An 11,297-nucleotide genomic window follows, 5' to 3' on the forward strand; every position below is an offset into this window, starting at 1 on the left:
ATAGCCTCCTCGCTGCCGTAAAGCGCTTCTGGTGGCGTCGCAAAATGAAGCCGCCGCCGTCTATGTAGTCAGAGTCCGCAGTGCCCGCCCTTCGCCCTCACTGTCGCAAGAGCGTCCGCGCCTGCCGGCCGCCCTCCCGCCGGCGGGGCGCGCTGCGAGATGGCGGCGCTGCCTGAGGAGCCGGCCGAGGTGGTGGCGGTGAAGCCGGACCCTGACGCGGGGACGCCGCCTCAGCCTCCCGCCGCTCCCCCGGCCGCCCCCGCCGCTTCCCCGGCGACCGCGGCGGCGGAGGGGGATGCGGCGGGGTCCGGCGGGGACGCAACGACCGCCAAGGCCGTGGCGGCGCCGGGCCCGGCCTCCTCCCCCGCGGCGCTGGAACGGCAGACGCTGGTGGCCGTGCTGCAGTTCCTGCGGCGCAGCAACCTCCGCGAGTCCGAGGAGATCCTGCGCCGCGAAGCCCGCCTGCTCGGCGACGACCTGGGCGCCGTCGCCCTCAGCCCCGCCGGCCCGCTGGGAGCCCCGGGCGGCGACGGGGACTCGGCCGGCGGCGAGACCCTGCTCAGCCGCGTCACCGCCGCGGCCCCCGTCGCCATCGGGGGCAGCGCCGCCGCTGTCGCCTCTTCCAGCCCCGGGGTGGCGGCTGTGGCCGCTCTGCCGCCGGTAAAAGGTGGGGCCCGCGCCCGGGGCTGCTCGGCCCTCGTGCTTCTCCGTGGTACCGGGGCAGGGGTTGGTGTCAGGTCGTGCCTCCCTTGGGGCGCCCCTCCCCGTGGCGGCGTCCTCCCGGTGTGTCATTCCCCGTACGACTCGGGGAGAGATCGGGATCTCCTGAGGGTGCCCCCTCTGGAACAACGGACAAAGAACCGGTATCTGTTTTACTTGCAGAGCCGAAGGGAGAAGTGTTCAAGGCCAGGTTAAATGAGGCCTTGAGCAGCCTGATCTAGTGGGAGGTGTCCCTGCCCATGGCTGAGGGGTTGGAACTGGATGGTCTTTAAGGTCCCTTCGAACTCAAACCGTTCTATGATTCCCCTTGTCTTTGTGTCCCGTCTCAACTAACGGTGCAGCAGGAGGCTGATAGAGGTGATAGTCCAAGCTGTGGCTGCAGGGATGGGAACGGGGGCCTGATGTGGAGGCTGCATTTTGAGGTGTTGTAGGATACTTGTAAAGGAGGCTTTATACATTTCTGGACTGAGTTTTTGGGAACCTGACACATCCTTTAGATAAGTGCAGTCTTAAGTATTTTTAACCAAGGTGTTCTGTGGGGCAGTTTTACAGAATAGTATTGTGAAATTTCAGGAACTGTGGTGTCTTGAGTCCCAGTGAATCATAGAATAACCAGGTTGGAAGAGACCCACCGGATCATTTGTTTTTAGTGTCACCTGATATGATCGTTTTTACGTAGAAGACAAAACAGTGAATACGTTTAGTGGAGAACAGAGCAAAAAGTCACTGCGCTGTAATGGTTGGGTAGTAGTCTTGATGAATTGTTCACTTGATGAACTTAATTTGCATGTTTACTGGAAGCAAGATAGTTATAGTGGGTGTGTCTTACAGGCTTTGAAAGAGTCCGCTCCTCATTTGATACTTTATAGCCTTAGAGGTAAAGATAACTTACTCTGGTGATAGTGGTTTCTTCATTTACGCTTATAATCGTAGCTGTATTAGGCATTATATTAAATACTTTACAGGCAACCATTGGCAGGGAAGTGGCTGAAGGTGAAGGAGAATTGGCTGCTGGACCGGAATGCACCACCATCCTCTCACTTGTATCATTTAATCTTAGTGCTGAACAAGCACGAGACTTAGTGTGACATTTTGCTTAGTGCCTCGCCTTCCCAGCAGAGTTGTAGCCACCGTGTATTTGTTAGATCTTTTGGGTTCTCTTACCAGCTGTTGTTTTACGCTAATGCTTTTGCAGTTGGAGGAGGCGTTGCTGTGGAAGATCAGCCAGATGTGAGTGCAGTATTGTCTGCCTACAACCAACAGGGGGACCCAACGCTCTACGAGGAATACTACAGTGGATTAAAACACTTCATTGAGTGTTCCCTGGACTGCCATCGAGCGGAATTGTCTCAGCTGTTTTATCCTCTCTTTGTGCACATGTACTTGGAATTGGTCTACAATCAACACGAGAGCGAAGCAAAATCTTTTTTTGAAAGGTAGTTTATTTTCATTTGTGCATTGGCATTATTTTGTGTTTGCTACTTTGATTAAATCTGTGAACTTTAGAGGCATAGACCTGTGTAGATTTATGTATGTATTACTTTTATTCCCTAACTTTGAAGAGATTTGGTATCTTGAAGTAGTACAGTTACTACAGTAACTGTTCTTAAACAGTTTTCCAGTCTTCTGTGTTAGAAGGATGTGCAAACTACATGCTTTTGAACTGTCCATGTGCAGATTTATGGTAAGCTGGTCAGCTCTTTGCTGCAAAGTATCAATGAAGAGATGCTGCTTCTCTAGGTAAAGATTGTGGGATTATTTTTTAGCAGTGGGGAGTTGCTTGGAGGTGCCAAAGTAATGTGTGCTATAAGTATTTGCTGATGTCATAGCATGTACATTGAAATTCTTCAAGTAAGATTAAAGGAATTAATTTATGGCTAATCTGCAATTTTTTGTGCTCTTACTATGCTTCAGTTCTTTATCACTTGAGAAAATTAAGTTTAATTTGTTTTCTGGATTTAGACCAATTCTGAGATATTTTAATCCAAAAGGATTTCTTTGTCTCCCTTCAGTATGTTCAGCAAAAATGATTTTCTAAATAGTTAAAATGTTCTCTGCCACAGCTCTTTTATAACATGGTTTGAGAAAAAAATGGAAAACTAGCTATTATAAAATCCAAGTGGAGAGTCAGAAACGTATTCACTGTGAAATGTGCATATGTGTATAATGGATCATATAAATACATCCAAGGAGCCTTGCGTAGTAAAAAATGTCCTGTATCACAAATTCGAGTTTCATTTCTGCAAGTAAACACGTTAGTGTGACTGTTTACTTCAGGTGAGAACCCTTTGAGTGTAAGAAAATCTGTGAGGTTCCTTTTGTGTGTTCTCTTCATCTCGGTTTTTGACTGTTGAGTGCTCATACTGTCTAGACTAAAGTCACTGTGTATCTTCCTCAGGACAAAATTTATTTCAGCAGAAAAATAATCCCATCTGTAGTCAATAGCTTCCAAAAGGCCCTTACTGATATGTTTTATGTTAATGTAAATAAGCGTGCACTTAAGAGATAATATTTTTGTAATAAATGTTTTATCATATCTTAAATTGTTTCAACAGGTTTCATGGGGATCAGGAGTGCTATTACCAGGATGACCTGCGCGTATTATCTAGCTTAACCAAAAAAGAGCATATGAAAGGTAATGAGACCATGCTGGATTTCCGAACAAGCAAGTTTGTGCTGCGCATTTCCCGTGACTCTTACCAACTCTTGAAAAGGCATCTTCAAGAAAAGCAGAACAATCAGATCTGGAACATCGTTCAGGAGCATCTTTACATTGATATATTTGATGGAATGCCTCGCAGTAAACAACAGATAGATGCAATGGTTGGAAGCTTGGCTGGGGAGGCAAAACGGGAGGCCAATAAAGCAAAGGTAGGAGGCAAACACCATTGCACTTTTGTAATTGAGTAATTCTCCCTGATTTTTCAGGGAGATAGCTTAGTATAAACTGATGATTGTCACTTGAGATCTTAAAAGACAGCGTGAACAGAACAGAGGAAGAGAACTGCTCAAGTAGTTGTTGGCAGGAGTAGGGAGATAGTGATATGTCACTGCCCGGTAGAAGAAACTGTTGACCCGCTTTGAGAGACAACTTTCTATCCAGCCCACTGAACCAAACAAACGAACTACTGAATTACTCTGTGGTTTGAAGTGGCCACTTGACTATTGTCCTTCCTCTCATGTACAACGGATGCAATTCCTACGTGCTGCCATTTGTTACTGCAAGGGCTTTTTGTGGGGATCTTGACAGTGTGGACCACAGTACCACAGAGATAAATTTTGTAAGCTGTAGGGTTTGTGCTTTAAGTGCTGAGAGATGGTCAGAGAACTTAGTTGTCCAGATCAGTTGCTGGGTAAAATAGTTGAATGTGTACTACGTTTGTTATAAGCTAACCAGTAACCTGTGCAGGAATAGTAAACATCACAGTTTTAAAGGGGCAGCTTTATTGTGTGTACTATTACATTGAAAACTTTCCATTAAAAAGATTAGTTCTCAGTAAGAAGAACAATTACTGTTTTGTCTTGTGTTTTATTGGTCTGCAGGTTTTCTTTGGCTTATTGAAAGAACCAGAGTTTGATGTGCCTTTGGATGATGAAGATGAAGAAGGAGAAAATGAAGAAGGAAAGCCAAAGAAGAAAAAACCTAAAAAAGATAGTGTAGGGTCAAAAAGTAAAAAACAAGACCCTAATGCTCCTCCCCAAAACAGGTACCAAGGGAACAATGTGTACAGAAGTCTTGTTAAACCTAGTTGTGTCGTGCCAGATTTGTGTCGCTGTTTACATGACATTCTTAGTATTTTGTCCCTTTCAGCCGAACACCACTTTTGCTGTAAGACTTTGTCTTTGCCCTTCAAGTCAATCTGTATTTTCCCCTCAATAAAGCTTTACTCAGTTACCCACTAATCTTTTTAGATCATACTCGGTTATTTATATCATTCCACTGCCTGTCTGAAATTCCTAAAGCTACTGGCTCTTTTTCTTATCAGGTGATCTTTTATTTAGTCTTTCATATTTTCTAATTCTCGTTTCATATTTGAATATTGAGGCATAGGGTTGCATGCAAAGTTTTTGCTTTCTTTCAGATTAACGATGTGGAAAGTGCATTTAGTTTGTAAAAACGTGTGCTTCTTACAGAATTCCTCTGCCTGAACTGAAAGACTCTGACAAGCTTGATAAAGTCATGAATATGAAGGAAGCTGCAAGGCGTGTGCGTCTTGGCCCGGAGTGCCTGCCCTCCATCTGTTTCTACACATTCCTGAATGCTTACCAGGTTGGTAAAAGAAGAATTTGAGTAATGTGGAAAAGAGGATCGAAGTTAGAAACATTGCTTTTAGTAAAGCAGACTTAATGGAGTTGACAAGGAGAGTATTGAAATAAGCATTGCAAAGTTTGCATTCCAAAATCTTCAAAATTCTCTTTAAAGACTCCTCAAACTCTTTGTTGTTCATGTTCTTTGGTTTTGCTCTGAGTCTGCTACAATTCCTTTTTTTTGTGTTTCCTTGTGGGCCTTAGGTATGTTCTGCAGAAAGCAGCAGACGTTTTGCACCAAAATACTGGAAAACAGTACTGTTTTGTCACTGTTGATTGTGCTTCATTCATATACCTTTATTTTTAATGGTGTGAAAATTGATGTGTTTATGTCTATCCTAGAGTAATTCTCTCTTAATTTTGTAAATAAGTTGAGTTACTTTTCTTATTAGTACTTAGAATTCCATAAGATTTGAAATGCATTAGGAAAGATGCAAACAATAAAAATGGATGTTTTGTGTGTAGGGTCTGACTGCCGTGGATATCACAGATGACTCTAGCATGATTGTAGGAGGCTTTGCTGACTCTACTGTCAGAGTGTGGTCCGTGACTCCGAAAAAGCTACGTAGCGTGAAAACAGCAGCAGGTAATTAAGACAATAGCACTTCAGATGAACATGTATTCCTTGTGACAGCAGTGTTTCATGTGAACAGAGAAGGATGTGTCACAGGAGAGGTGTCTTCAGCACTTAGATACTTTGGAGAAACAGTATGCGCATGGGTGTATGATCACATCTTATCTTGTACTGTTAGAAGCGTTTCTAAAGGAATGAGAAATTTGGTTGTGTCCAACTGCTTCGAGGTGGTCGGTGCATGGAGCTTGGAACTAGCCATAAGTAGCGTGGAACTAGCCATCTTGCTTCTTACCTGCGTGGTGACTACAGGCAGTTGGGTTTAGCTGATCTAGGGGAGGGACTAGAGATACCCTGGGGGAAACTGTAGGAGGGAACTCTGAGGATGAAGGAGAATTTCACTTCAACAGCAGGATTAAAGAAGCTTGGTTTCCATGAATTTGTGTAAGTGTTGAGTTACTGGACAGTGTGTTGTGGTTGACTCGATGATCCGGTGGGTCTCTTCCAACCTGTTATTCTATGATTCTATGAAAGTGGATGCCACACAAGTGTTCCTTAATCGTGATATTTATCCGAGGTGTGGTCATGATGGTTCAGCAAACAGTAGCCTACAGACTAGAAGTTGTTTTAAGTTCTGTGTAGTGTACAGCTGTCAGACCGAGTCTGTAAAGCGTGTTTGTGGCATATTAACTTCCTGGGAAAAGGTAAATATTTGGCATTTCTATCAAGAAGATGTTATTGTGTTTGGAGTCAGAACAGTATGTCTATGAAACATGAGACGCATCTGGATTAATGGATTTTCGCTCAATGAAGACTTTAGAAAATGATTATGTAGAGTGTGATTTTCAGCTTTACTATGGTAAAAGATACTTTAAATGCCATTGTGTATTTGGGACTTAGCAATTCCCAGGTACTTTGTCATGTTCATATCTTACTTGCCTCTTCTAGAGAGAATATTATTTGTTTTCATGTTCATGGCATTTATCTTTTGAACTTCTGACAGTTATGATACATGAGCTTTGAAATATTGCAGACCTCAGTCTCATCGACAAAGAATCAGACGATGTCTTGGAGAGGATCATGGATGAGAAAACGGCAAGTGAGTTGAAGATTTTATATGGTCACAGTGGACCTGTCTATGGCACCAGCTTCAGTCCTGATAGGTAAAATAAGTTTACAAGCTCACTAGTTTGCTTGTCTTGAGTTTTAACTGTATGCTGCTGAATGCAAACATGTTTTAATGCAGAAGGTTAAGGCAGTTCTCATTTACATAATTTTAAGAAAGTGTGTGCGAGCATAAATGCTTATTGTGCTCAGGGTGTTTGGCAATGTCAGTGATCATGGAAATCAACTGGAGCTGAGGATGCCAGGACCTTTTTTGAGGTTTAGGACTTAGACGGCAAAATAGACCGTCTTTTTTGCAAACTGTGGTTTAAGCTGGTTTTTAATTAACTGAATTGTAGAGAAGGAAAAATATTGCAGCATTGATTTTGCTTACAGTATTGTGAAACATAAAACCAGACTGGTGTAATGCATATTGTCGCACTTAGTTTCTCGTATTCTATTGAGACTTTATTTTCAAAATGTATGGAATAGGATCTTTAAAAAAAAGAGATTTAAACCCATCATGGAATTATGAGTCTAGACAATAGAAAGGAGGCATAAACGTCTAAAGTTTTGCTTTGTCATGTATCTAGTCAGGAAACACCCATCACAGAAAGACAGCAGAGAAGTAAACTTTGTGGAACATGAGTATAGAGTCTGTTATTATGAATTGAGAACGTGAACACGGTAGGAATTCTCTTTCAGTGAATCCTGAAATTTTATTTAGAGTTCTATTAAAAGGTTTATTTTTAAAGTAAAGTAGTATAGCAGCTTACTGGTCATTTTTTCATGTAACCGGAATTTCTGAGTAAAGGATAGTGCTTGTGGTGGTGTGGGTTGCTTTTTGTTGCTTACCCACCAAAATGCTGATTTATACGTGACACACTGAACAGATGCTCTTCAGTGGACAGTTTTTTTTCGTATCCTAGACCTCTCACAGTGCTTACGCAGTGGTTATACAGTCCGTGTCAGTCTGGTATGTAATATGTTATGCTTTCTTCTGTGACAGGAACTATCTGTTGTCCTGTTCTGAGGACGGCACTGTCAGATTGTGGAGTCTCCAGACATTCACGTGTTTGGTGGGATATAAAGGACACAACTACCCTGTATGGGATACTCAGTTCTCTCCTTATGGTTATTACTTTGTGTCAGGGGGACATGACAGAGTGGCTCGGTAAGAAACTGGATGGGTTTTTCACTTGTGTGTGTCAGTTTGTGGTTGATTAACCCTGAAAGCGATTAGCTGGTATACTCTAGCCTACCCTATTACTGGAAATAAAATATATTTCATGCTAATTAAAATACTGAACAAGTGTTTTCATGTAGTTTTTTTTTCTTTTTGACACACATCAGATTATTTAATGACTAAAGAGATGGTGTCCTCTTATGTGACCATCCAATTATAATCATTCTCTTCAGTTGCTTAACAACTTGAAAGAATATTCTTTATTTCTCCCTTCTGAAAAGTCTACTTTTCCAAAACATGCTAATTCAGTAAACTGACCAGCAAGAAACCACTGCATAAATACTTCCTTTTATGCCTTATTGTGCAACAGATACTGAATTTCATTTGGGTTCTTTTATTAATAAAGCTTTTCTTTTCAGCCTTTGGGCAACGGATCACTACCAGCCTTTACGGATATTTGCTGGCCATCTTGCTGATGTCACGTGTACCCGATTCCATCCAAACTCCAACTACATTGCCACGGGCTCAGCAGACAGGACTATACGGCTCTGGGATGTTTTGAATGGGAATTGTGTGAGAATATTCACTGGACATAAGGTAAAGTCGTGCCACTCACAGTATGAGTGATTTTGTTCCTGTGGTGAGACTCTGAATAGCAGTGTTCAGAATGAATTTGGCTTGACTGGCTTCATTGATTTGTTTGGTCTTCCCCAAATGTCTGTTTTAGGGACCAATTCATTCATTGGCATTTTCTCCTAATGGACGATTCCTGGCTACCGGAGCAACGGATGGAAGAGTTCTGCTGTGGGATATTGGCCATGGCTTGATGGTTGGAGAATTGAAAGGGCACACTGACACTATCTACGCGCTGAGATTCAGTAGAGATGGGGAGATTTTAGCATCAGGTACAGAGTTTTGTCTCTCCAAGTTTAGGGAACTGTTTTCTTGAAATGTGTAGGAATTTAATGAATTTGAAACTTGTTCTGTTCTGTCAGCTGCCTGAAATAAGCCAACAAGTTTCTTCTGTAGGTAATAATGGGCAGACATTGCCATTTCCTCATGAAACCAGGCTAGGAATATTCTAGACTTATTTAGCATTACGTTCGTAAACGCAGTGCAGCGAGACCCTCGGTGTCTGCTGCAGGAGGGAAAGCTAACAGACAGCGTACAGGCTTGATCCAGCCTGCTTGGTGGTTTTTTCAATTTATCTATCAACACTCCACTGGAAGCACAGGCCGCTGGGCCTGCAAAATTCTGCTCTCTTCCATTGTCCAGGAAATAAACTGTTGTTATGTGGTTAAAATCATAAATGTTTCCTGCAGTTGGTATCTAGCCCACAGCATGGTCCTGCTTTTTCAGTGCTAGGTGATAGAATCCAAATGCGAGTGTTTTGAGAGGGTAGTTCTTTATCCACAGGGCATTCAGGTTAGATGAAATCGTGTTAACTTTCCTGTGTGCATTTAGAGTCTTGTTAAAGTCTGTTTCCTTGCAGGATGAGTGCGTGTGTCTACCGTGATGAGCAGACCTGCTTCTTTTGAGCTTTAACTACTGTTAACTTGCTCCCCAGTAACTTCTTTTTATATACTTTTTTATTAATAAAAAAAAAAAAAACTTAAGGCTATTCTTTTTTTCCTTGTAGGTTCAATGGATAACACAGTTCGCCTCTGGGATGCTGTGAAGGCATTTGAAGATTTAGAAACAGATGACTTTACTACAGCCACTGGACATATAAACTTGCCTGAAAACTCACAGGACTTGCTGCTGGGCACCTACATGACCAAATCGACCCCGGTCGTACACCTCCACTTCACCCGCAGAAACCTGCTGCTGGCTGCAGGCGCCTACAGTTCTCAGTAAATCGGGAAACTGCAAGACTGATTGTGCCAAGTCATTGCAGCAGCGACCTCAGGATGTGAGATGAGGAGGAACGTCTTGTTCAGGTGGATCCCACTGGTCTGTTGCAGGAAAACTGCAGAAACCGATGCAAGCAGCGTTTCTCAGTTCTGCTGTTTCATATTTATCCGCAGTTTGAAAATGCTGGAGATTGACAAGACATCATGGCTGTAAAGAAGGAATTGTTCATGGTGCTTTTGATAAATATATATATATATGTATATGAAAATGGCTGTTTCCTCTCAGAGACGGTATTTTGCTCTGCTGAAACTTGGGGGAAGTTAACAGCTTCGGTACATGTTCTCAAACAATTTTTTAAAGCACTTAATTTATGGTTTGCAAATGTTTAGTCAGTCTCGGACACAAGCAAAACCTGTTCAGTTTCAGGTAAGAAGAGTATAGTTTAATTAATTCACTAGGGCCTGGGCTGGGCAGTGGGTCTGGCGAGAGCATCGCAGCTGCAAGCGGGCATTGAAGGGGGAGGCCTGGCCAGCAAAGCCCTGGGGAAGCTGCCGCAAAGTTACCTCTGAATTTTCTGTATCCAAGTGCCAAGTCCTGAAATGATTTCAAGCCCCTGTGTTCATTTGAGATCTCAGAAATGCAGATCCTGTTCTGTTTTCACAGGCAGCCAGTGCTGTGTGACAAGCAACCAGAAGTGCAATGGGAACTTTAGTTACTTTCATACTTTATTGTATGATAAAAAAGGGAGGGGGGGACTGAGGCACAACTGAAATACTCTATTAAAGAAGTGGACTTAAATCCTTTATATTGTTACATCTAAAATAACTTTAAAAACCTGTGTCCTTTCTGTATAAGGTTTACTATATCAAAATGTAAAACTAGCCAAGAAATTGAAACAGTATTGGGGAGTAAAGAGATTACTTAGTTCAAAGCTTATTGCCAGTTTGCTATGGAAAGGCCTTCTCTGCTGAAGTGAATTTCCACCCACAAAAACATTGTTTCCCAGCGAGTCCTCCTGAACCATCAATAAAGCTCAGTGCTTTATTTCTGAAGGAGTAAAACACGCAGACACGGGGAAGTACAGCCTCTTTCTGGGTCTCTGAACAGAAATCACCACCCCCAAGGACAGGCTGAGTTTGATGGGGCTTTGGGGTTTGATTTTTTTGTTTATTTGGTTTTTAAGTGTCTTACAAGCTCTATCCAGGGAAATCTGTTTTGTGTTACTCATTACTTTCCAGTAAGGGCTTGGGACACTTGAACGACCTGCCGCCTCTATAGTGAAAATAAAAACAAGACTTGGCATTTCTAAGGTAAAGTAGATGGAGAGCTGCCTCCCCTTTTATCCCTGCTTAGAGTAAAGGTAGATTACAGGCATTATACATCAAAAGAAAGTGTGGAAAATTCATTAGGAAGCTCACCTGTAAATGTTCTTTAAGGAAAAAAAAGGTTGGATATTAAATTATTATGGATATTTTTTGTTTTTTGTGTAATGGTATCAACAAAACTTCCTGCTCTCAATATGAGAGCAGCTGGATTTAAGTACAGTTATGGTGA

At 42.6% G+C, this 11,297-nt stretch overlaps 1 protein-coding gene across 1 annotated transcript; it reads left to right on the top strand.

Moving 5' to 3' along the window:
- The first annotated feature begins 124 nt into the window (after positions 1 to 124).
- Positions 125 to 10,110, top strand: TAF5 (TATA-box binding protein associated factor 5). The gene is made up of 11 exons (XM_069863826.1): positions 125 to 667; positions 1,916 to 2,156; positions 3,276 to 3,591; positions 4,264 to 4,427; positions 4,855 to 4,990; positions 5,494 to 5,614; positions 6,633 to 6,762; positions 7,713 to 7,877; positions 8,309 to 8,486; positions 8,617 to 8,794; positions 9,529 to 10,110. The coding sequence occupies exons 1-11, from the start codon at positions 160 to 162 to the stop codon at positions 9,744 to 9,746; spliced, it is 2,355 nt and encodes a 784-aa protein (XP_069719927.1). The 5' UTR covers positions 125 to 159; the 3' UTR covers positions 9,747 to 10,110.
- The last annotated feature ends 1,187 nt before the right edge of the window (positions 10,111 to 11,297 follow it).

Source organism: Phaenicophaeus curvirostris, chromosome 9 (genome assembly GCF_032191515.1).
Source record: "Phaenicophaeus curvirostris isolate KB17595 chromosome 9, BPBGC_Pcur_1.0, whole genome shotgun sequence".
Lineage (NCBI taxonomy): Eukaryota > Metazoa > Chordata > Aves > Cuculiformes > Cuculidae > Phaenicophaeus > Phaenicophaeus curvirostris.